General features: G+C 46.3%; 1 protein-coding gene across 1 annotated transcript in view; it reads right to left on the bottom strand.

Moving 5' to 3' along the window:
• LOC138246240 (sulfotransferase 2B1-like) overlaps positions 1 to 26,839 on the bottom strand; it is a 475,463-nt gene that overhangs the window by 251,837 nt on the left and 196,787 nt on the right. The window contains exon 4 of the mRNA XM_069200645.1: positions 12,747 to 12,873. Coding sequence (XP_069056746.1) covers positions 12,747 to 12,873 — 127 coding nt within the window. The remainder of the gene's footprint in view (positions 1 to 12,746; positions 12,874 to 26,839) is intronic.

The raw sequence follows: 26,839 nt of genomic DNA, 5'->3' as shown, positions 1-26,839 counted from the left end.
CTCCACCCCCACCCATCACCCTTAGAATCACATGTACCGATATCTAGCACTGTAAATAAATCACATTTTGCACACAAATCTGTTTTGAGTCATGCTGTATTATTAACAAATGTATTACATATTACTGTTCAATTTCTGTTCTGTCAATTAGTCATGACAACATACCAATGTCAATACGCTGTATTTCATGGGCGAACCAAGCAGATGTCAGGTACTGAGTCAGACAGCACTGAGAAGGGAAGGGAAAGGCAAAGATTAATGAAAAACATCTGTGGGGAACTACAGAAAGTACAGATGCAGGAGGCTATAAGCAATTGTGAAATGGCGTGGGTGATTCTTACCTGGGTGTTACTGGAAATACTGTTGTATCACTCTGTCCCTATTGTCTGTGTCGTCCTCAGAGTCTTCCTCCTCTTCACTCTCCACAGGCTCCACGGCTTCTACCACACCACCATCTGGACCATCCTCCGGCAGGAAAGGCACCTGGCGTCGCAAAGCCAGGTTGTGGAGCATACAGCACGCCACGATGATATGGCACACCTTCTTTGGTGAGTACATTAGGGATCCACCTGTCATATGCAGGCACCTAAACCTGGCCTTCAGGAGCCCAAAGGTTCGCTCAATCACCCTCCTAGTACGCCCATGAGCCTCATTGTACCGTTCCTCTGCCCTGGTCCTGGGATTCCTCACTGGGGTCAATAGCCACGGCAGGTTGGGGTAACCAGAGTCACCTATTAGCCACACACGCTGTCTCTGTAGCTGTTCCATCACATAGGGAATGCTGCTATTTCGCATAACATACGCGTCATGCACTGACCCTGGGAACTTGGCATTTACATGGGAGATGTACTGGTCAGCCAAACAGACCACCTGGATATTCATTGAATGGTAATTCTTCCTGTTCCTGTACACCTGTTCATCGTCATTTGGGGGGACTAAAGCCACATGGGTCCCATCAATTGCACCAATGATGTTGGGGATGTGTCCAAGGGCATAGAAATCAGCTTTCACTGTAGGCAAATCACCCTCCTCTGGGAAAATGATGTAGCTCCGCATGAGTTTCATCAGGGCAGACAACACTCTGGATAAGATCTTGGAAAACATAGGCTGAGACATCCCAGGTGACATGGCCACTGTTGTCTGGAATGAGCCAGTTGCAAAGAAATGGAGGACAGACAGAACCTGCACTAGAGGGGGAATTCCTGTGGGTTGGCGGATGGGGGACATCAGGGCTGGCTCCAGCTGGGCACACAGTTCATGGATGGAGGCTCGGTCAAGTCGGTATCGTAGTATTATGTTGCGTTCTTCCATTGTGGACAGGTCCACCAGCGGCCGGTACACGCGAGGATTCCTCCTTCTCATCGCTAGTCCCAGCGGACGGTGCCTAGGAAGGAGAATATGGAGTACAGAGTCAATCCACTCACAGGTACGTACAACACAGCTTGCACAGTACAGGTAAATGTATGGTTTGATATGTTTGTATGTGTGCCATTGCAAGGCCTAGGCCTGTGTGACGCAATAGAAATTAAGCCATGTGGGCCCTTGAAATGGCCGATGCCTGACCTGTGAAGTGGGACAATGGGATGTGAGGTCACTGCGCTGGCGGGGCACACCGTGGCGGTAGGCAGTCGAAGACTGCTGTGTGAAGACGCATTGGTTAACATTGAAGCCTATGGGTTTCAGGAGCCAATGACGATGTGCGCCGGCGGTCGCGGGACGCACCGCCGCGGTACGCACCGCCGCGGGCGTGACCGCCATTTTCTATCTGCTCAATCATTCGAGACCTGATCATCCACAGGAGAGGACCTATACTGCAAGTGCTGCTGTGAACTCGGTCTGGAAGTGACAATGGCTGCTGCTACTGGTGAAAGGGCCCCCGCCTTCAGTTCAGAAGAGTTGGAGAAGCTCGTGGACGGGGTCCTCCCCCAGTATGCGCAACTCTACGGTCCTCCAGACCAACAGGTGAGTACACTCAGTGCACATTGAATGGGTTATGCCTGTGTGGAGGGGGGGGGTGTAAGTTGGTGGGGTGTGGAGGGAATGGGGAGTGCAACGCACGACAGATGAGAGAATGGGAACCATGACAAGGTTGGGGAGGGGGGGGCATGTACTCCAAACATGCAGATATGTGACGGTTTCTCTTTCCCACCCTGTACATGTCAAACAGGTGAGCGCCCACCAGAAAATCGATATTTGGCGTGCCATCGCCGAGGAAGTCCGGAACTTGGGGGTCCACAACAGACGGGGCACCCACTGCCGCAAGAGGTGGGAGGACATCCGCCGCGGAACGAGGAAGACCGCAGAAACACTGCTGGGGATGGCCTCCCGACCTAGGAGGGGTGCCAGTCGCACCATGACCCCCCTGATGTCCCGGATCCTGGCGGTGGCCTACCCTACTTTGGATGGGCGCTTGAGGACAGCACAGCAGACACAAGGGGGTGAGTATCCGCACATTCTCCTATCTGTATGCGCATTGGAGGCGTCTGGGTGGGGGAGGAGGGCTGTGGGTGACGTTAGGCCCGGGCGCTCTCTGTAGTGTAGTCCGCTCCCTTAGCCATGGCCCTGTGCCCCCGCCTCCCACCTCTGTAGGGTGCCAAGTGCAGCTACCCATGCTCCAGCATCACACATGTGCTCGTGTGTTGTCCCTAGACCTGTTTGCCTAGTCAGAAGTACTGAGTAGTGTACCCCAAGTTCGCGACTTAGTGCACGAGGCACCTGTGTCTGTCCTCTCCGCAAAGGGTATTGCTAAGGCATGCACTCAACTTTGTTTAATTTCTCCCCCCACCCTAAATCTTTGTCTTCTTGTGTTTTAGCATCATCAGGCGGAGGAGATTTGGCGTCGGAGCAGGAGGGAGCTGCAGGTCACCAGGCCCCGGTGGGCACTGACACAGACACCGAGGGCACCAGTGATCCGGAGGGCGAGGGGAGCACCACAACGGGGTCCGGTGGAGACACCAGCGACACGGACACGTCCTCGTTTGGGAGCTCCCTAGCGGTGGCGGCACCATCTGTGCCCCCCGCAACAACAGGTACAGCCGCCACCCAGCGCACCAGCACCGCCCTCCCAGCAGCCCCTCAGTCTTCGCTCCGTGGCCGCTCAGCCAGGAAGGCGCGCGTCTCCTTCGCCCCAGGCACCTCAGCCCCTGCCTCTGTTACCCCTGCTGCCCTCAGTGCGGAGCTCATTGACCTGGTGAGGACGGTCATTGTTGGGCAGACTACCCTTCTGAATGCCATCCAGGGAGTGGAAAGGGAGGTGCATCGGAGCAATGCCTACCTGGAGGGCATTCATTCGGGTCAGGCTGCCCATCAACGAGCGTTCACTGCTCTGGCCTCAGCACTGACGGCAGCCATTGTCCCTGTCTCCAGTCTCCCTCTTCTATCTGCCTCCACCCTTTCTCTGTCTCCTGTACCTCAACCTATCCCATCCACACCATCAGACCAGCCTGCACACACCTCAACACCCAAGGCCAGCTCATCCAAACATAAGCACCACAGAAAACACAAGCATTCACCCAAGCAACACACAGATGCAGACATATCAACAGTCACTACCACCTCTGTGTCCCCGTCCTCCTCGTCTCCCTCCTCCCTCCCTGTGACGTCTACACTCACACCTGCATGCACCCCAACATCAGCCAGTTCTTCCACCACCAGCAAACCCTCCACTACAGTCCGCACACCTGCAGTCACCACCCCCACTGGCATTTACACGTCCCCTGTGTCCTCTCCCACTGTGTCTGTCACCCCCTCTTCCAAGACACATAAACGCAGGCAGACACCCAAACAACAGCCAACCACCTCACCAGAGCCTACGTCCCAGTCACCTGCACCCAAGGACAGCACACCTGGCTCTCATACAACCACATCCTCTTCCTCCACTTCTCTCACCACTACTCCTACCCCTTACCTTGGTCCCAAGAAAAATTACCTCTCCAGTTTTGACCTCTTTCCCTCCCCCGACCCACCCCCTCCAACTGGGAAAAGTACCAAGGGCACCTCAGCCACCACCAGCCCAACTACTACAGTGCAAGTGGTGCATGGCATGTGGAGTCCACCCTTTGGCGGCAGTAACACTTCGGTGAGCAGCAAGGGGACAGCCAGCCCCCCCCCAGGCAAGAGGACCCAGAAATTGAAGGGCCGCCGTGAGCGGACAGAGACGGCTGCCCCCAAGGAGGTGACTCCGGCCACTTCACCGGCCACAGCAGCCAGGGGAGGCAAGGGCCCGAGAGCCCCATCTAAGGAGCGGAAGGACAGCAGGGTGGAGAGGACAACCACCAGGAGCGCGGAGCAGGAGGGCCCCACAAGCCCCATCCCGGCTGCAAGGGACGACCCCAAAGGGCCCAGGACTCACTCCCCGAAGGGGCCTGACACAGCACGGTCGGAGGGCGACTGAGCAGGGTGTCCAGGCCAGGTATGACTCCCTTGACATACTGCAAGAGCACCGCTGAACAGGGCCCCGCTGTGAAGACAGGTACCGCTGAACAGGGCCCCGCCGTGAAGACAGGTACCGCTGAACAGGGCCCCGCCGTGAAGACAGGTACCGCTGAACAGGGCCCCGCCGTGAAGACAGGTACCGCTGAACAGGGCCCCGCCGTGCAGAAGAGCACCGCTGAACAGGGCCCCGCCGTGCAGAAGAGCACCGCTGAACAGGGCCCTGCCGTGAAGACAGGTACCGCTGAACAGGGCCCCGCCGTGAGGACAGGTACCGCTGAACAGGGCCCCGCCGTGAAGACAGGTACCGCTGAACAGGGCCCCGCCGTGAAGACAGGTACCGCTGAACAGGGCCCCGCCGTGAAGACAGGTACCGCTGAACAGGGCCCCGCCGTGCAGAAGAGCACCGCTGAACAGGGCCCCGCCGTGCAGAAGAGCACCGCTGAACAGGGCCCCGCCGTGAAGACAGGTACCGCTGAACAGGGCCCCGCCGTGCAGAAGAGCACCGCTGAACAGGGCCCCGCCGTGCAGAAGAGCACCGCTGAACAGGGCCCCGCCGTGAAGACAGGTACCGCTGAACAGGGCCCTGCCGTGCAGAAGAGCACCGCTGAACAGGGCCCCGCCGTGAGGACAGGTACCGCTGAACAGGGCCCCGCCGTGAAGACAGGTACCGCTGAACAGGGCCCCGCCGTGAAGACAGGTACCGCTGAACAGGGCCCCGCCGTGAAGACAGGTACCGCTGAACAGGGCCCCGCCGTGAAGACAGGTACAGCTGAACAGGGCCCCGCCGTGAAGACAGGTACCGCTGAACAGGGCCCCGCCGTGCAGAAGAGCACCGCTGAACAGGGCCCCGCCGTGCAGAAGAGCACCGCTGAACAGGGCCCCGCCGTGAAGACAGGTACCGCTGAACAGGGCCCCGCCGTGAAGACAGATACCGCTGAACAGGGCCCCGCCGTGAAGACAGGTACCGCTGAACAGGGCCCCGCCGTGAAGACAGGTACCGCTGAACAGGGCCCCGCCGTCTCAAGCACCGCTCCGCTGGGCCCTTCCTGTCAAGCACCGCTCCGCTGGGCCCTTCCTGTCAAGCACCGCTCCGCTGGGCCCTTCCTGTCAAGCACCGCTCCGCTGGACATCGCCATGTCATGCACCGCTGCGCTGGGTCCCGCCGTCTCAGGCACTGTTTATGGTTCACTGTGCCCACCATGCCTCCTCCTTGACCAGTGGACTCTGTAATCCACCTGAGAGACTGTGGCTTTGCACTCCCCAGGATGGCACAGTGGGCAATCCACCCACTGTAGAGACTTGAGAGACTGTGGCTTTGCACTCCCCAGGATGGTCCAGTGGGCAACCCACCCACTGCAGAGACTTGAGAGACTGTGGCTTTGCACTCCCCAGGATGGTACAGTGGGCATGGTGGCTCCTCGTGGATCTGGCGTCGTGGACTCATGTGGCTGTGGTGGCCCCCCCTTCCCTTCCCCCTGAGGTGCCTGTAGTTTTGACATCGGATGCCCCTGCAGTGTTCTCTCCAAAGGACTCAGGTCTCGTGTGTGGGCTTTGCCCTTGTTTCGCAGAACCTTGGCCCACGGACATGTTAGATTCGTAGGATGTGCAGGACTTGTTACTTCAGTGATACACTGATGTGTATATCTTTTTGGTTTTTGTAAATATTTTTCACGGTTGCTCAATTATTTCCAGGTGCTTTTTTTGTACATGAAAATGTATTCCAAATTTGGTTGTGTCATTGTATTTTTAAAGGGGCTTTGTGTGGTGTCACTGTGACTTCCTGCTCTGCATTGGTGTGTACATATTGGGGGGGTGGGGGGGTTGCATATGTGTATGCCCATAACCTTTCTTCCTCCCCCCTCCCGTGTGTCGTAGGTGCAGTACTCACCGTTGACGTCTGCGCCGGAGTTCGTACTCGTGGTAGATGAGCAGGTAGACGAGAGCAGGTATGATGTTCAATTCGGGTTCCATGCTGTCCGGATTCCGCGTGGAGTGTCTCGAGGTGAGCGTTTTCCATTGGAAATGTCTGTTTCCGCCGTGTTTTTATCGGCGGGGCTCCCTCCCCGGAAAAGGTGGCGGATTGGTGGGTCGTGATAGGGTGGGCGGTACATTGTCTGCCGCCTGGCTGTTGGCGGTGACCGCCGCGCTGTTTGTTTGTTCCGCCGTGGTGGTCGGAGTGTTAATGCGGCGGGCTGTGTTGGCGGTTCCCGCCAGGGTCAGAATTGCATTTTTTTGACCGCCGGCCTGTTGGCGGGTTGGCCGCCGCTTTATCACCGACCGCCAGGGTCAGAATGACCCCCTAAGTCCTGATTCCCTTATTGTAAGTCTAATAATTCACGATCTGCTGACAATGTTACAGTTCCACGATCAAAAACTTGTTAAAACTCGCAAACAAAATTTCGCCAGTTGTACAGCAGGGGACTGTCTTTATGCAAAAGAGGAATAGCCCAGGTAGCTGCATCTCCAGTCAGATATGATAACAAGAAAGCTACTTTGGACTGGGCATCAGGGAAAGTATGTGGTCTGCAGGTGAAGTGTAATTCCACTTGAACCAGGAAAGATTGCGCTTTCAAGGGGTCGCCTAAGAAACGTTCTGGGGGAGCTAAAGGAATGGTTGAAGGAACATTGAGGGAAATGTTTGTCGGATTACCTCCAGAAGTCTCAGAAGAAGGACCTGGCCAAGACACACCTGTGGAATTTTGTTCCTTCTTCTCTACCTTATCCTGTAACTGACTCACTCTCTCAGCTAGGCTAGTTGCCAAATCTTTTGATGATGCCACCTCTGCTTGGAGCTTAGTGATAGCCTTGACTACCTTGTCCAGTGTGGCCATGTTGAAAACAAACAATAACCAGGAGGATAATAATTTGTGGGCTCACTATTCTGTCAGAGTCACCAGATCCTCGGGGTCTGTGCACGTTCCCAACACTTCCACCACAAGACAGCTCCAATACTCTGATTAGAATTGTCACAGAGTCTAAGAGAGTCCAAGTGGGGAAAAGGGGATTAGAAGGGAACAGCTGGGAAGGAGACCTGTAGGAAGCAAAGGGGTTAAAACACACAATATCAAGATTATATCATATTAATCAGTACTAGGCTATGACTCTAAGAATTGTCATTCTGAAAACATGGACAACATAAGCATAGACTTAAATAACTAGGCTTCAAGATGACTGGATACCTGTGAGGAAATCAAGAAAGGTTAAATGCAACTTTCAAATTCAAGTATTATCTTTTGCATGAGGATCAGGAAATAATATGAATGATTTCTAAACCATCATATGAATCGTGTTTTGAGGAACTTGTTATGTACATACAACATCACATCTAGAACTCTAACATTTTTGTTTTCTCAAAATTGCCGGAACATGAATTGTGCACATTGCAGTTTTTCACAAAGGTTGCAAATACCATGGAATGATTGTGCACCATGAATAACATAGGTTAGACTCGAGGAAATAAATCATGCGTCTTGCCAACTCGAAAACCACCAAGTAAATACCATCGAGTGGCAGCGCATAATGAACACCGTGATTTTAAACACAAGAAATAAATCACGCGTTCTGCCGATTCGAATCTCAGCCAGTAAATGTCATGAAATGGTAACACACAATGAGTATTGTGAATTAGACACCAGTAATGAATCGCGCATCTTGCCGATTCGAAGCCCACCATGTGAATGCCAAGGAATGGTGGCGCACACTGAATATCATGAATTAAACACAAGAAAAGGAATCGCGTGACTTGCCGATTCGAAGACTACCTTATGAATGACAAGAAATCGTAGCGTACAAGGAATAACATGAATCTAGACACCGGAATAGAATCGCGCCTCTTGCCAATTCGACTGTCACCATATGAATGTCAGGAAATGGTAATGTAAAATGAATAACATGAATTACACGCAAGAATTGAATCGCACATCTTGCCGATTCGAATGCCACCATGTAACTGCCAAGAAAAGGTAGCGCACAATGAATATCAAGGGTTAAAGCACTAGGAACCAATCGCGCGTCTTGCCGATTCGAATGCCACCATATAACTGCCAAGAAATGGTAGCGCACAATGAATATCAAGGGTTAAAGCACGAGGAACAAATCGCGCATCTTGCCGATTCGAATGCCACCATATAACTGCCAAGAAATGGTAGCGCACAATGAATATCAAGGGTTAAAGCACGAGGAACGAATCGCGTGTTTTGCCGATTCGAATATTAACATGTAAATGTCAGAAAAAACCCAGAGCACATTCACACACACAAGGTAAAATCTCTCAACATGAAAATTAGGCCCAAGAACTCGGATGCCTTCAAAAACGGGATCGGGGGCCCAGCCCGACCTCCGTCTTAGCGCCCTGATCAAGGATCACCAATGTAAATGAAGGGCAAAGGCCTGGAAGATCAAAGTAGGCCTCCGGAACAGGAGCTCAGGAAGTTGCTGCTGCTCTGCACCGGGACCTCTGAATAGTGAGCACGTGGAGCTGGGCTGGCTCCCTTTTATAGAGTCTTAGCCCAGCCCACCAACCACACCCAGGCATGCTGCAGGGAAAGCTTCTAGAAGGCCCTGGAAGGGGACCACACCCTGACACAGTCTGAAAGCCTGCAGCAGTACATTGCATGTGAACAGTATTTATATGCATGCTGAACATACGTTTTCAGGATTAAACTCTGCAATGCAAAAGGTTAAACAACATTATATCAGCACAATGCATAAATTATGTTAGCTTGAAATTGTTAGGTTTTTGCATTCTAGTTGCCCGTAGAGCGCGCACTGCCCTGATGTTGACAGGGTGGCACAACCAGTGCTGCAGGCCCACTGGTAGCATTTGATTTACAGTCCCTGGCCACCTCTAGTGCACTTTACTAGGGATGTACTAGTAAATAAAATGTACCAATCATGGAAAGCCAATTACACATACCTTTTACACAGGAGCACTTGCACTTTAGCATTGGTCAGTAGTGGTAAAGTGCCCAGAGTACCAAAACATGGTCCAGCACATAGTCAAAACATGGGAAGCAGAGGCAGAAAAGACAGGGGAGACCACACCAAGAATGCCAGGTCTAACAAATACAAACACAGATACCTAGTTTACTTCCTCCGTAAACATCAAGCAATCTTATTACAACTTTGAAACTGCAATGAGAAGAAAATTCATGAAATTCAGACTACTTTACATCCCCTTGGCTTAGTTTCAGAAGCCTTGGAATCCTAAACTCAGGAACAACAATTCTTGTTGTCAGTGTGGTTACAAACTCTTAGCTATAGATCATATTATATGTATTCGTCCTACACTGTTAAGTCAAATATCATGACAACTAAAGAAGCAGTTTAATGGTGTTTCACTAATCAAATCTCTCCATTTACAAGCACATTGATGAGATATTTAGACTAGGTTTATAACCTTTCAAATACCTAAACGATAAATGTTTTAACTTGGAAGTATCTCCCCATGATGGCTTGCTTCTTTCCATGTCCAAATTGGTACATTTATACAATCTTTATTTTTTTTGTAATAGTTATCATATGTGTATCTATTGTAATCAATTATGATTACACAATAATTTGTTGCCAAACTAGAATTGAAGAGACCCTTTGAAAACTGGAGTATCTGTGGAAATATAGGATTCATAATGTAATGAACCGAAAATGAATCAGAAATTCTAATGTAGACTGGTGTGGTTGAGGTGATTTTGCTGCCAATTTAGAAAACACTAAAAAATACGAACAAGTGATGGGTGGAATGCTTGCATTAATCTCAGCTACTGGTTATTGCTTGGGCCACATTCCAGTCCATTGTTATTTTGCACACCATGCCACCACAGCTGGAACCCAACCATATGCAAAATCAGTCTTGACCCTGCTCTGGTGGGAACAGCACAGACTGAACTGCCAGGAAGGTTCTCCATGAACTGTAACACAGCCAACCAAGGACCAGTTTCACTCTAATTAGGGTTCATCCGCCAGGTATTAGCATGGCTCCAGTGTGCACAGGATCTACATGAGATTAACTGCAGCACTCCATCTTTCACTTTTTAAGGGTCAAGCGCGCAATCGCTCTGGCCCCTGTTGTAATCTCTCTATGGGCTTTTAACCACGTCCATCACTTTCATTGGTTTGTGGCTTGCCTTTTAAAATTCGCTTGATTTAATTTGTGAAACGCATGAATACGTCACGACTTTTGCAGTGTTTAGCCCTCCTCGAGCGCATCGGCCAACTACTGAAAGCGTACGAGGGTCCATGTGTTCCGCATGGTTTATGGACTACTTTTAATTTTTATTTCCAACGCAGCACGATCTTGCTGGGCAGTAATCAAGCGCTTTGCATCACTACCAGTTTACTTCTATTGTTTATCCAAGCACTTCTTTGCAATTTCAAGGTTTTTCACAGCACGATCGTGCTTGTTTTTTAAAACTAATTATTTGTAATTTTCCCCTGTCCCCGTCCCTATCCCCCATCCTGTCCACCCTTCCCCCTGTTTAAAGATATTAAAGTTCTACAGAGAGAGGGGCCCTAGGAGTTTACAACGCTAATAGCTCTAATTGTTGTATTTAAAGTCTGATGACCGGAAGTGCAATGACAACGAGGGAGTGGTGATGTCTTAATGTTGTACTAAAGCCCACCAGAAAGTGATTCGCTCTATTCCTGAGCACCTTGCACGCTAACGTGACAAGCAGCACACTGACAATGCACACATATAGCTTTTTACACAGCCGAAACCACCCGCTGGCGAGGTGCATCTTTAACAAAGGACAGTTCATCCTCCCGCCACCCTTATCTATTTTGATTTTCCCAGAATGTAACATACATGTAACCTTAGCCTCAAGTCTGCACCACTGAAATTGTAAATATGGTATTTTCCCTTGTAGTTTTTGTTTTTATGTGAAACAGAGTGATAGGTGGGTTACCTCAGAGGTACCAAATAATCGAATAATAAAAGATCTGTTCATTGGTATACATCACTATAATTACAAGGCACTGTTGCGCCAGGTACTGCCTGTCCTTGTTCCGCCTCCCAAACTGCCACAGATACGGTGTGCTGGAAGGCCGTGCACCAGAAGACATCAGTGGAAGCAAACACCCCCTTCCCGTCTGAAGGCCCGTCCAGTGCTATACGTTCAAGAAGTATGGTATAGTGTCACCACAGCTCCCTGCAGGTGCCAATGGGCGCACCACAGACCTCTGGAGCAACCTGTAATTGAAAGGTTAAAATCCCACCAGAGCTGACAGTCATTATTATCACTCTATGGCGGTTAAAACATGAGCCAACGGACCAGATAAAAAAGAAATACCTTTTTGTTAAAGCGCTACGAAGGCAGCAGCCACTATAGAAAACACACCTTAATGCTATTTTTTCGAAGTAATTCTAATTTAAAGGGAATTCTCATTCAAAGGGTTTCCCTTTTCAGTCCCTGCCTTTTACACAAACATTCAAAGCAAGGGCTGAAATGCCTCGCCAGCCTGGAGATTTTTAAATGTGTAAATCATGGGGGTTCTCATCTGGGTCTGGTGGGTCCTCTCTCATATACAGACAAATGCCCAGCAGTATGCTAATTCGCCCCACAAAACATAGACACAGAAGAAGTGGACAAAAGGCCCTCACGCGTTAGCCACCATTATGCCATCCTTTCGAAATTAAATGGCAGTTTCTTTGAGGTGTCTCTCTGTGTGAATGGAGGGGGAGAGGGGAGTCTTTTCTGATTTGTCAGCTGGTCTGGGGAATGAGGGGCCTCCCCATGAGCTCCAAGGGTGCTTCCAGGAACACTTTTGGAGTTTTGTTTCAGATCAAAGCTATAAAATTGTGGTTCTCTATCTCTCCATTCAACAACACCCCTCCTGCTCCTCCCAGGCAACCCCGTTGTGCTTCCTTACAGGCCACATCCTTTTCTTTGGCTTAACCGAGGAGTGGTGGCTTCCCACAGGCACAGAATACAACAGGTGGATAAAGCACGCTACTGAGACCAAAAGGAGCTGTGTTGGTTTCAGGAACAAAATCATAAAACATCCCCCAGCAAAAGCCACAGAAAAAATAAGCATTCCATAAGTTTGAGTAACATGTTTTGCATGCACTCCCCACAGTTATCAACACGCCTAACTTATACAGGAATGGTTGAGATGTAAGTTATGTTAAGCGGTTTGTAGGGAAGCGATCAACTACCCTCTTCTTCTCTTGGCAAGCATGTTGTGATGTTTGCTGAGCTCTAATCTCCCTGGAGGTTTCATCATAGGGGCCAGGATCTTGTCCATCTTTTCAGAAGCACCCGCGACAAGCAAACCTGAAAATAATGGTGACTTATAAACATGCATCAAATACTTACTATCCCCTTTCAGAAAGAGCTCAAGGAACTCCTCAAAGGTCCCAGGGTCTTTGAAGTAGATGGTCATTTTGGAAAAGTAGTAGAGAGAGACCAGGAGATCTTTTGGGTCCCTCACAGTGTAAATAGCCTAAACATAAGACATGACAAAATAGTTTATGAAGACAGAGGGAACTCCACTATCTTAATAGCATAGCAATTTACATGTCACACTCATATTAGAAGTACACTACACGTTTGAATTTTAGGTCGTTCCCAAATAGGGTACAAAATACTTTAATTAGATTCTTTGAAGGGATATGGCCTTTAGTCCAACATCCTGCTGCACAGATGATGATTCGTGTTTTATTCACATTTATTCTCTGTAACATCTCACTTCAATTAAATGGCCTACCATCTCTAAAGCATTGACTACCTTTTTCTTTATAGCTAAATCCTTCCTTACCAGTCCCCATCATCCCATGACATTTTGCATTTCAGAACTGCATTCTTCCGCTGAAGGTATACCTCCAGTCTTTTCTTCATTTTTCCTCAGTCCTTCCCCTCCATGTTGGTTATTGTTGACCTCATGCTCCTTATGCCCTTTCTTACCTTGTTTAACTCATGCTAGTGAAGGAATATAGCAGGTCTCCGAATTGCCATTAGTGACATTACAGAGTTTCAAACTCAGATGATAGCTACTGTTTGTTTGCAATATTTATTGAAAAAATGAATGTGCATTGAACTAAGAAAAATCTACAAGAAAGGCAAAAGGTAAATACAAAGTACTGTCCAATTCTTGCAACAGAAAATGAAGAACAGGTGCAGTTGAGCAAGAAGAAAACATTAATTAATCAAATTATTATTGCCTCTAGCTCTTTACTAGTTGTCTCTTTCAGGGTTGAATCAGAAAACATTTTTAACTGGTGCTATTTGATGTCTTTTTTGGTAAGTTAAGGCTCATGCAGAACCAAACACATGTTAGCAATATATCATGAAAACAGCGTTCTTGAGATGGTGTTGGAAAATGGGTTATTGGTAAGGGCAGGTAAGTACCTACACTTAGAATGGGCCACTAACCGCCACTTAGGTCAAGTTGGGTCCCAATAAATTAAACCTAGCTCAACCCTTGGTAGCTTGGCAACGAGCAACAAGACTTAACTTAGGAGACAAAGCATAAAGCATTCAAATATCACAAAACAGTAATTAAACAAAACACAGGAAACAGTTTAAAAATCCAAAACCAATTCATAAAAATATAAAATCTTCTGAACTTTAAAATGACTCCAAAATTAATAAAATGGGATAATGGGAACCGGATATATGAATTTTTAAAGAATTAATGCTTTTTAGTGCTTAGAAACGAATAGTGCCAATCTGATCATCTGGTTGCACCTCGACTGGGGCAAAATCAACGTTTAAGGCCGACTGCGATGGAGCCCTGCTCGGCTACGGCCCGTGGGAGGCCTCGGTCAAAAGTTTACTTCGGACTTAGTCATTTTCTTGAAGATTTTCTTCAGCGGGACCAGGTCGCCAGTCCAATCCGACCTCCTTGAAATCTTCCTTGGATACGCGTCGCAGGAGCCCTCATGGAGATTTTTGCCTTCGGACTTAGGCGTTTTTTCACGATGAAAATCCTTCGACCGGGGCAAACCTCAATCTTGAGCCAGCGTCCTTGGAGCCTTCTTCGGATACACTGCTTGGGAGGTCCCTGTCAACTTTTTTCGTTCAGACTTAGTCACTTTTTCTGAGATTTTCTTCACTGGGACGAACCCACAAGTCAGGCCAGGTCGCGCTTGAGGCAAGCCAGCTAGAGTTGCAGTGGCAGGTCTGTCGCTTTATAGAGCTTTTTTTCAAAAAGTTCTCCAAACTTCTGGATCTTCTCCCAGATGTTCTTTTAAGGCTCTTTTGCAGTCCACAGCTCACCCTAAGGTTCCAGAAGCTCTGAGATGCTCCTTGAGGGTGCGGACTACAACTCCCAAAATTCACTTGGTGCAAACTCCAATTCGGCCACTGGACAGTGGTCAGCTGGTCAGTTTCTTCAGGAGTTTGTGCAGGGGACTCTGGTTAGCACTTTTTTACCTGTAGGTAAACAGGGAGTCCCTCCTTGAACCAGATGAAGCCAGGCAAAGTCCTTCTTGTGGTGAAGCCCAATTGTGCAGCTGGTGCAGTCCTCCAGAGTGCAGTGTCCAGGTGCAGATCAGGGGTCCAGCAAGGCAATCCTTCTCCTGTAGTTCTTCCTTGTAGGGATCTGAGGTGTGGGTGCAGGTCTGCCAGTTTCAGCTTGCTCCAGGGTAAAAAACAGGGCGGTCTTGGTTCTCCAATCAGGTACAGGGTCCTTCCCCCTGTGATGACAACTTCCTGGGAAGTGTGGCAAAAATCAATCCCAGGGAGTAACATTCCTTAAAAATTAATCATGGCTGAAACTGTTTTTTGGAGCTTACATCTGGATGAGCCCACCCACTGGTGTGGCTAAAAATCCTAAACACATCCCTCTCCTGCCCTCTCCTAATCTATTCAAGGGGGCACCTAATTGTCAGTGTTCGCAGGATGTGAGGGAGGTGCTGGGTTGCTCCAAATGTCCTTCTCTGCCTTAGAAGACCAGTTTGGCAGCCCTCCCCCTTCCTGCTTCTCCATCTGCTGAGGGAAGTTCTCCTCCCCAGGCACATCTCTTTGTGCTCAGCCCAGGCTATTTCACACCTCATTGAGGCAGCCTGGTCAGGCTGCCTGAGGCTGGCCAATCAGAGCAGAGCACTTTAATTCCAAGGTCGAATTTGCATGTAACTTTAGTTTAAAAGCAGCCAGCAAGGCAGGTCTGCTTTTAAAATGACACTGGGCACCTCAGCAGTGCACATATGGGTGCACTACCTATGCTGGGGTCCCTAAACCTACGTGCCCTACCATATACTAGGGACTTATAGGTAGGTTAATATTGCCAATTATAATTAGCCTAATTTGCATATTCACTTTACACAGAGCCCTGGCCCTGGGACTGGGACTGGTAAGCAGTACCCAGGGCACAGCCAAGAGTCAATAACCACAAGTATCTGTCCAAAAATTTGGGGAGGACTTTCTTACAGATGGTAACTATGGCAAGCAAATGTATCTATGTATTTGTTGTACGCCAGTTTATTTTGGTGGCATTCTTTTGTTTTTGTGCTCCATTCTTGCAATGTGATGTTGTTGTATTCAGTTTTGGCTGCTGTAATGCACCCTGTTATGTTTTAACCCCTTAGCTGATGAGGCTTTTCCATCCCAGTGCCAATCCATTTTCTGGCTGTTTGGAGTACTTTGCACTTCAACCTTCACAACTTTTTTTGCACTTAATATATTCACAGCAAATTTGCATCTTTTTCCCCAAACATCACATGAATTCGAAGGGCACCCACAGTTTGTAGTTTCCCCTAGCTAAATGTTTGTTTTTTGGGGGGGAAAGTACTCCACAAAAAAGTTTGATTTGTTTTCAGTTGCAACTAAACGGTTTTGCTGTGCTAAAATCACAATTTTCCAAGCTTTTAGGAACATCACATTTTTTAACAGTGTTGGCATTTTTCTAAGACGTCCAAATTTCCTAATTTTTGTCCTTACATCAATTTCCATTGTGTAATGGAAACTGGTGTGAAGCATATGGGTAATGCTGGAAAGCTGTACATTTCTAAAAAGATAAAAAGTCTGAATTCGGCAAGGGGTCATTTGTATGGATCCCTCAAGTTTTCCTCAAAGGAAGTAAAAGTTGAAATGAAACAATTGAAATTGAGTAGGAAAAAACAGCTATCTGTGACAATGTTTTAATCTGTAACCTTTTGTTACTATGGCTGATTTAAAGAAGCATATACTGCTACATTTGCTAGACCTTTCTGGTCATGGGGGTACATGTTGTTTGTAGGTTTCTCAAGAACCGGAGGTACACAGAGCCAACAACTGAGCTGCACCTCACAATGGTTGTTCATTGTGTAAGGAGTATAGAGCAATTCATATGGTAAAATATAAAGAGTGAAAAATAGGTGTGAAGAAAGCCTATGCATCCCCTAAATTTGCACATTTCTCAGTTTTTGGGTACCTATGCTTGCATGCAATTTAGAGGACATTTTGCGCAATGTCTTCTTTCTAGCACACTGGCTTAAATTTTGAAGGTAGAAATGCAGAGAAACTGAACTGGTAACAACAAAGGTTTTACTATTTTGTTTTCCCATATGTCCCCTGATAAAGACTGTAGCCAACTTGTGTGGCTAGGTCTAATGTCTGCACACAATACACCCCAAAACTTGAGCTGGAGACACCATAATATATCCAGCAAAGTCCATGTTTTTTTTTTTTTTCCAACATGGGCAAATGCGGATTTTGGATCCATTTCTGAAAACAAGACACCTGAGGGTCTCCTGGGTGGTGTGATGTATGTGGGTCTAATGAGGTTTGTTTACCATGTGGCCATTGTAAACTTCAAATGGTGCTTAAAAACTCACACCTCCTCAATTTCTGTTAGGGCAAGATCTGGAATCTGCAGAGAGCCCCAAATTTCTTACCACCCAGCATTCCCTTGAGTCTCTCAATAAAAATTATACCTCTCTTGTGTAGGTGGGCTTAGTGCCCTCAACAGGAAAAGGCCTAAAACGCAATATTAACAGATCAAAAATTTCCACACAGGAATCAACCGTTTTCTGCAGTGCTGGTGCCTGGTAAATTTAGGCGCTATCTCACTCGGCACCTAGGGAAACCTACTAAACCTGTACATTTCTGAAAACAAGACACCTGGGGAAGTCCAGTGTTGCATGACTTGCATGGCTCTGACATGGTTTTTATACCCAGAAGCCCTTGCAACCCTCAAACCTTGTCTAAAAATAAACATTTTCTTCACATTTCTGTGACAGAAAGTTCTGGTATCTGCAGGGAGCCACACATTTCCTATCACGCAGCGTTCCCATTAGTCTCTGGATAACAATGGTACCTCACTTGTGTGGGTGGCCCTAGCACCTACGACAACAAACGGCCCAAATCACAATCAGGATATTTCCTGTCAAAAAATTACCTGTTTTGGTAATGAAGGTAGCTGTGATGTTTGGGTACGGGTTCATCAGCCACCCACGGAAAGCCTACCAAACCCACACATTTCTGAAAACTAGGCACCCAGGGAAATCCAGGATGGTGTGTCTCGTGTGAATCCCACAATTGTTTCTTATCCACAATGACCTGCAAACCTTACATTTCTCCCCAAAACACAAATTTTCCTTGAAATTCTGTGCTATAAATTTCCTGAATCTGCAGGGCTCCACAAAGATTCTCCAAACCCAGTATTACCCCATGTAAGAAATCAGATTACTGGTTGAAAGGAATAAGACACTACTCAAGCAGAAACCACAATCCTTGTCAGGGTGAAGTCACAAGCAAACCCAAAATTAACCTGTGTTAAATACCCTGGATGCCTGGCACAGACCAATCAGGCTTAACTCAGAGTCAATTTGTATTTGTGCAATGCCTCAACATTATTAAAATGAAAAACACACCACAAATGGGACACTACAACAGATAAGAAAAAAAGAATCCAATTAGTAGATCCAGAGATATGCAGGTATAAAGATTTCAGTGAAAATAGAGCTAAGAAGCACTAACTGTAGACATCTGGTCGTGCTGGACTGGGAAAACGTCACAAATTCAGGTCAACCACAATGGAGGGCGAGTTTGGACCCAGTTAGGCCCTTTGAGTAAGAATACCTTAAATCCTTGTTGCATAGCGTTGCAAGGTCCTGTGTCGAGGATGTGTCATGAAGCTAAGCCAATATGTCAGTTCCAAGAAGATGCTAAGCAGTGATGTGAGGTCCTGCGTTCTCATCAGGATCCCATCGAAGAGGGTTGTGATGCAAAGTTCGACGTTGAGGATGTGACACACAGCCGAGGCAATGTGCCATTTCTGAGGAGCTGTGAGGCTGGAATGGAAGCACCTGGTCATTGTCAAGCTGCCATTGAGAGAGTTGAGATGCGAGGACCTACGTCAGGAAGGTGGTGCACAGCGGTGGTTCCTATGCAGACTGTGAAGTGAATGTGAAGTCCATGTGCTGGGAAAATCCTCACCGTGGAGATGATTCATCAGTTATGCTAAGGATTACTCTGTGCAACAGAGAAGATGCATCACTTCTGCTGGGTCCACTGCTGACTTGGCAGAGAACGTTCAGGCCCACTTCCCAGGGTCTAGGAATGAGGTGGAACTGCTTGGCAGGGGAGGCCCCATAGATGGCAGAGGCCAGGTGCTGGGTTCAAGGTTGTTGCAGCCTTCTGTCGCGGAGTTTGTAGTCAGAAGGCCAGCCAACTAGTCCTTGGAGTGCCTCTGGGGTCCAGGGTCCAATAGATGCAGGTCCAGTCCTCCTCAACCAGGCAAGAGGGCAGCAGGCAGAAGGTCAGCACAGCGGGTCAGCAGCCCTTCAGAGCAGCAGTCCAGCACAGTGGCAGTGTTTGCAGCAGCAGAGCAGTCCTTACTGGAAGAATATCTACAGGTCCGGAAGTTACTGAAGAGTTGGTATCTGGGGTCCAATTTTTATAGTTGGGCCTTCCTTTGAAGGGATAGAAGCTAGAGGTTTCCCATTGAAGTCCGCAGGCTTCCTGCTTTCTCTGCCCTGACTCCTGACTAACTACAGGGGGTATGCAGTCCTTTGTGTGAAGGCAGGACACAGGCTAATCAGGTGTAAGTAGAGATGTGCCCAGCTTCACCCTCCCTCCTGTTAGTGATGGCCGATCCAGGCACATCTAAACTACCTAGTGTGTGGTTGTCTAGGCGGAATACACAAAGCCCATTTGTCAGCTACACCCAGTCATGTGACTCAGACAGGTTACAGGCACTAATTGGCTAAGGTAGGAAAATGCCAACTTTCTAAAAGTGCCATTTTCAAAATTGTAATGTAAAATCTGACTTCACCATAAAAAAGGATTTTTGATTGCAATTCCAAAGACACCAAACATGAACAAGTTCCCTGTTCCTATTGGAAGTTACAGCTTATTAAATGTATTAAGGTAACTTCAATGTTACCCTATGGGAGAGAGAGGCCTTGCAGTAGTGAAAAATGAATTTAAGAGTTTTTCACTACCAGGACATGTAACACTAAAAAGTACATGCCCAACTTTTTAAATACTCTGCACTCTGCCCTCTTGGCTGTCCAGAGCCTACCCTAGGGTTGATGTATATGTATTAAAAAGGAAGGTTTGGGTCTGGTAAAAAGTTTAGTTTGCCAGGTCGAAATGGCAGTTTAAAACTGTACACACAGGTTGCAATAGCAGGCCTGAGACATGTTTGACAGTGCTACCTAACTGGGTGGCACAATAACAGCTTAAGGCCCACTAGCAGAATCTAATGTAGAGGCCCTGGCTGCATGTAGTACCACTTTACTAGGGACTAGTAAGTAAATTAATTATACCAATTGCTGATAAGCCAATTCTATACTGTTTTAGGAGAGCATAAGCACTTTAACAGCGGTTAGCAGTGGTAAAGTGAGCTGAGTCCTAAGGCCAGCAAAAGCAAGATCAGCAAAAATAAGAGGAGGAAGGAAAATGGTTTGTGAGAAGACCACCCTAAGGCTGACAGGTCTAACACACTTGTTCCTATAAAAATGACATCCCATTTGTGTGGCTCGGCCTAGTGCCTATGACAGGAACGGATCAAACCAGGGTTAATGGTGTCCCCAAGAGGACTCTCATTCACCCTAATTTCATCCTACCTTTTCTAATGATTCCTTCCTCATGCAAATTGGTTCTCAGGCTTGAGATATGCCCCAGTGCACCGATCCAGTGAAAGTTAAATGAACCGAGCTGCTTATTTCACTTTCACTTTCTGTGAAATGACATCAGAGTGCTTGCCATGCACGCAGATTGTCAAAAAAAACTGCTAGGAAAGCTCCTCCCCAGCAGCCCAACCTAAAAAACTCTAAGGATATCCTCTGCTGTGAGCATCACAGAGTTCTTTACAGTCCTCCCCAGAGTTGGCCAATAGCGGAAAGACTCACTGGGGAGGGACAGTGGCCGTTGGTCGGTAGCTGACATCTGCACTTAAAAAGTTAATGGTATCATGCTGCTTGTGCATGCTATGTTTTGTTCTGATGTTTTGTTTTAGATATGTTAACAAATGCTGCTTCAATTCCAACCAAAAGCAGCACATACGTGCCTTGGCTTTCCTGCGACAAGCAACCACTTACCACTATCTTTGTAACTAAGTAAGTCCAAAAGTGTGTCTGAGACTGGTCTTAAATTAAAATCCTAGTATTCATTTTATACCATGTGGACCTAAGTCTACACTTTCCTATTTCCTAAATGTGTGACAAGTACACAGTCTAACTTCTCTCTCTCTCTCTGATTATTTTTCATTCCCTCTGTGTGTAGGGTTCTTCTCTTTCATGTTTTGTCTAGTCAGGGGTCTAGTTGGGATTGTCTTTCATCTCCTCTGTTTTCCCCCACTTTCATTCTGTGCATCTCTTCTTCAACCTTTGCTCTTCCTCTCCTTGTTTCTCTAGCAATTACTTTCAAAGTCCAGTCGCATTAGCTCACCAATCTTTATATCATTCTCTCTCTCAGCCCCTTCTTCCCTGTCCTGGACCTCTGCTTCACTCATTTCAATGATTTGTTTCCCCATCCCTTCACTCTCCAACTCACATATTCTCTCTCTAGCGCTCTCAATCTCTTTTCTATCCTTCCTTCCCCCTCCGGGGCTCAGGTTTCCCCCACATGCATGTCCATCCCTGAATTTAAGCAGTTCAGTGACACTTTATAGGCATGACTTATTGAAAAGGTTTTGCAGTTTTATTTATACTGCAGTATGCTTTTACACAAGACTTCTTAGGTCTCTGATGGTGTCACAGGTTGACAGGTTTTCTGCTTCCTCCGAGCATTCTCGGAATTGCAATTCCTTGGGGCCATATTTGCTAAGAATATGCACTGGGGGAAGCCATACAGCTGCCACAAAGCAGCACAAGCTCTTGCAAGGATATTTGCATTCCAGCAAAAAAAAAAACATTTTCTGCAGGAATAGTGTCTTTTTCTCAGCGCAAATAGCTCTTTGCACTGCTTTTCACCACTTTGCTTAAGGAGAGCATTTATTGGAGGGATTAGAGTACGTGCCCATCGTTTTTTAAATTGATTTTGACAAATCCTGATCTACTGCAGACAGCCAGACTGGGCTTTATGTCAAAAACTAACATCTCATTGAAGCAGGCACCAACACTGAGAAATGTTTTCACTTCTGCAAAACATTCCACACATTGCATGTCTGCTGCACTTTACTGCACATACACAATGGAGTGTTTATGAATTTGTCTAGGCATGACATTTTATACACTTTCAGTACAATTCCTATGCAAGACAGCTTACACACCTCTGCACCAAGGTGAACAAGTTGTGTGATTTTGTGTGGGTCCTGTCAACAGCAGGCCATTTTTAATAATCTGGCTGTGCACTCGTTTCCATGTGCAACTCAGCACAGCAATACCTGCTGTTGTCCTGAGTTGTGCTAAAAATAAATCTAACCCTTTGTGTGCATGCCTGGAATGCCCAGCTTAAACCCTCACACTCTCAGGCAGTTGGTGGCTTTTCTCAGGCGTTCCCTGTGATTTCTTTCTCCTTAATTTATCTTTCTCAGCTCTTTCTACCTCACCTTTGTCTACCTTACTTCTATCTTTTTACATCACGTTTTAAAATGAAGATATTGTGCATTATTATTTGAGTGAATTACTAATTAGAATTAACATGAAATGTATTATCCTTAAGAAGAATCAGTAAAATGAAGAATGTTATGAGTATTAAATGGTAATGAATTAATCATACTACATGTGTGCAGAAAAATAAGTGTATGTTTAAATTGCATTCTAATATGCTGTACATAATCATTGCAGTAAAATGCTTTGCATATTTGATTCAAATTGTACGGTGCGCAATAGCATTTATTTCTATAAATTGTATTAATGCGCATTTAGGCTTTCTTAGCTGAAATAGGCCTGAAGTTTCATTCTTGCAGTAGTAGAGGAAAATTACTTGCTTATTGTTTTCCCTCTGACCTGATATTTCCCTAAGCTGTTGGTGTGATGTTGAATGTCCTATTGTATTGAAGACGAAAAACATGTTTCAGTGGTATGTAACAATATTTGTTCTCACTGTCGAACAAGACAGGAAATTTTAATAAACTGCATGTGAGAATTGTTTTGTTAATCTTGTGTATTGTAAGAAAGAATTCTGAAGTAACAAACAACTAGAAAATGTAAAACTTTGGCAGAACTGTATAAAATCATTGAAATGACTGCATGCTTTCACTGAGAAAATCCAGAATAGTTGCAGACTTGATTGTGTCATCGGCTACCATTGGATGCTGAATTTTGTGCGTAAGATGAGCCCACCTGGAAGACCAATCGAAAGGAGCATGGATATTTCTAATTAGTGAGAGACTTTGAAACTTTGAGTCAGTCCGTCTAATACCTTGAGGGAGTTACTCCGCCTAAAACTCTGCTAAAGCTAGCCTTAATGCGCTGATGATCCCAGACGGAGTGCTGCTCTCTGCTCCTTCTGAAACCCTCTAACTCTTAGTTATCGTCTGAAGAATACAGTCACTCTTTTTAATTGCCCCATTCCTTACGCTTTTCAGTACTAATATGCCCAATCAACCCTAACTGCTGACCTGTCCTATGTGCAGCCCGTGTTCTGCACTGTCCTGATGCTGCTGTCTACTGATGTCGCAAAAAGGTGAACGCTCTTCTAATGAAACTATCCTGTCCGTTGTCCCATGAGGAGAGGTATAACCAAAAGTGGTTTCTTGTTTCCTTTTCAGCTCAGATAATTACACCAGCATATTTTTATAGAGAGTTGCCCTAGTTAGATGATTTTCCAAATTATTTTTGTCTTTTCCTTTTTGCTTTTGTTCGCATGTGTTAGCCCATTTCCACACATGCAAGTCTAAATTTGTGTAGGAGATAAGGATGGCCCAGCTCTGAAATTGATTGCTTAAAATTGTATTTTGGTAATTTACTGATGTCAGCATCATTTGCTCTGACATCTGAAATTAATGTGCTTATTGATGTATTGATGTTTAGTAGGCTAAATCTTTTTCGACAATTTGGTCAACCTAGGGTTTTTTAATGCATGTTTATAACTTAGTTTTGTGCACCATATACTTTACATTGATATTAGGATTGTCATAAAGTTTTGAAACTTTATTCGGTTTGGAGTTTGAAATGGTGTTTACAGTTCTCATGGTGTCTAAAGTTTGTTTATGGTTCTTATGTTTGTGATCTGTGTTAAACAATTCTTACTACTACACTCCTTCCAAAGATCCAGTTGTCTTTTGATGGTGGAAAAGGGTATGCTGTTTCACCAGTGCGCCTGTGGTTTCTGAACCACAGGTGGGAAGAGGGCTTCGTAGGATGCGCCAGTATAAGCCTCCTGTCCCTTTGCCTCTTTCTCATTTTTCTCTCAAAATCCTAAATTTTAGAAAAAGTGCAATTACCATGCTCAGGAACATTTTCACATATGGTTTCTATCCTAATTTGAAGAAAGCTGCCTTGAGACTGTGTGGCACTGTTATTTTCCTGAGTGAGCTGAGTGTTTGAGAGGCCTTGGGACGTCCTGTAAGGGAGTGTATCCTAACCTTTTAACTTCTGTGGACCCCCACTTAAACTTTACGGGAATCCGGCGATTCCCATTTAATAGTTATTGGAATCTGAGGAACATCCACGAATCATTACTGGAAGCCGGAGGCCCGAGTGTAAGCAACAAAAAATATTGTATTTAATTCACAAACAAATATAAAAAAGTCTATTTTAATGGGAAGGTTGTATTTTTTCTAACTGCAATTGAATCTGAGGATACCTACTTAATTTTTAGCTCTCAATTTCAAATTTCTTCATATTTAGTTTTAACATTTTCAGTTTTACATTTTGTTTCTTTATTTATATACACTGTTAGACCTGACAGCCTTAAAGAGGTCTCCCCCCCAACTTTGTGCCCACCTCCTCCACTCTTCTAACCTCGTTTTTGCTAACTTTAGGACTCTGTGCACTTTACCACTGCTAACCAGTGGTGAAGTGCTTGTGCTCTCTCACCTAAATATGACAACATTGGCTTATCCCCAATTTACATATTTAATTTACCTATAAGACCCAAGCAAAGTGCAATACATGTGCCCCGGACCTATAAGTTAAATACTACTTACGTGCCTGCAACACTGATTGTGCCACCAACTTAAGTATCCATTTAACCATGTCTAAGGCCTGCCATTACAGAGCCCGTATGGGCACTTTTATTCTGCAATGTCGACCTCACAAAATAACCATTTTGCCAGGCCAAAACCTTCACTTTGTATAAATGTAAGTCACCCCTATGGTAGGCCCTGGACAACCCAGAGGGCAGGATGCAATGTATTTAAAAGGCAGGGCATGTAATTTTAACTTTTACATGTCCTGGTAGCGAAAAGCTCCCAAAGTTGTTTTTCACTACTTTAAGGCCTATGTCTTACATAAATAACATTGGAATTACGCTATTACATCTTAGAAGTGCAATTCGCAATCTGGAAGAGAGATAAACTTTTCGTGTTTGGTGTCTCTGGAATCACAATTTAAAATCACAACTTATGATGAAGTTGGATTCTGAAAATGGCACATTTAGAAAGTTGCCATTTTCTTACTTTAGGCCTTTGGTGTCTGCTGCCTGTCTCTGATCACTTTTCTGGGCTTTGTGTGCTCCCCTTGGACAGCCACACACAATAGGAGCTTTGGTGTGACTTGATGGGTTATCATCCCGAAAGAAAGGGACGGAGGAGCTGGACCCAGCCTCACTTACACCTAAATAGGCTGTGTCCTGTCCCTACACAAAGGGATGCATACCCTGCTGTAGTGAGTCTGGAGCCAGGGCAGGAAAGGCAGGTCCTCTGTGTACTTCAAAGGCCTTACTTTGAAGTCTCCCCACTTCAAAGGCCCAATTGGGTATAAGTACTGGACCTCTGACATCACAAAATCAGTACACTTCTGGACCTGTCACTACTCTGCCAGAAGGGAGGACTGCTGTGCTGCTGAGGGACAACAACTCTGTTGGACTGCTGCTTGCTGGACTCCTGCCTTGCTGTGCTGCCTGTTTTTCCCCTGCCTGGGTAGGACAGACTGGGCCTGCATCACTTTAACACAGAGTGACTCCAAGAGATAGCTGGCTGACCGCCTGATCCAAAGTCTCTGTGACATAAAAGGCTTCTAACAACCCTCCTGCACCTGGACTCTGCCATCTGTAAGTCTGCCCTGCCAAGTGGTGCCACTCCAGTGTAGGACCCTTTGAAGTGGGCCTAAGTTGTTTACTCCAGCGGTCCTTGACTTGAAATACAGTAATGTAAAATAATTAATCGTAGGGCACGTGGACCCTTAGAGGGTGATGCACCTGTATTCACTTGAAGGGAAGTGAGAGAACATTGACAGGATTTCAGTCTCCAATGTAAGTGTTAACACTTGGCCAAAGTGACCCTTAGAGGGTGGAGCTAATCACTGCCAGTGATAGAGCTTTTGTTGGTGATAGTGACCAACTGTAGCTGGGCCAAGTGATTGTTTAAAGAGAGCATAGCACTGTGCAAAGTGGCATGCTGAAAGTAGAGACTGCTTTAAAACAGCAGTCTACTACCTAAACCAGTAAGACTCACATGTAGGCAGAGCGTTGCTGCTTCGTGCTATGCTTCCTCACTCAGCCATTGGGCCCACAGCAGACATCTCATTCCCCAGACTTTGAGTGGTAAAGGGCTAGAGAAATATGGTAAGAGTGAAACAGTGGCAGATTGTACATGACAGCAATAGGTAAAAGGTTTTTGCGTAGGCTCATCTAGACTCACCTAGTGGGGTGGGTATGGAAACAAAGGTGCTGACCTTATTAGATGTTTTAATAATACACTCTATACAGAGGCTCATGCAGAATCTTTTTTCTTAAGCTCAGTAAATAAAACATGTTTCTATAACCAGATTTAATAATCTCCAAAGGATGGAAGGCTAAGCTGGCCTTTCAGAGATTTGACCTGAAATGGCTATAGGAAACAGTGAGACATATCTAACTCACTGACCAGTCTGTCTTGACAGCAGTTATTCAGAAGAACTAAATACATGGAGATTTCTCAACATTGATGTAGAGTC

The sequence above is a fragment of the Pleurodeles waltl genome, chromosome 7 (genome assembly GCF_031143425.1).
Source record: "Pleurodeles waltl isolate 20211129_DDA chromosome 7, aPleWal1.hap1.20221129, whole genome shotgun sequence".
Taxonomy (NCBI): domain Eukaryota; kingdom Metazoa; phylum Chordata; class Amphibia; order Caudata; family Salamandridae; genus Pleurodeles; species Pleurodeles waltl.
Note: the sequence above shows the minus strand (reverse complement) of the source record. Positions and strands in the feature narration are given on the sequence as shown.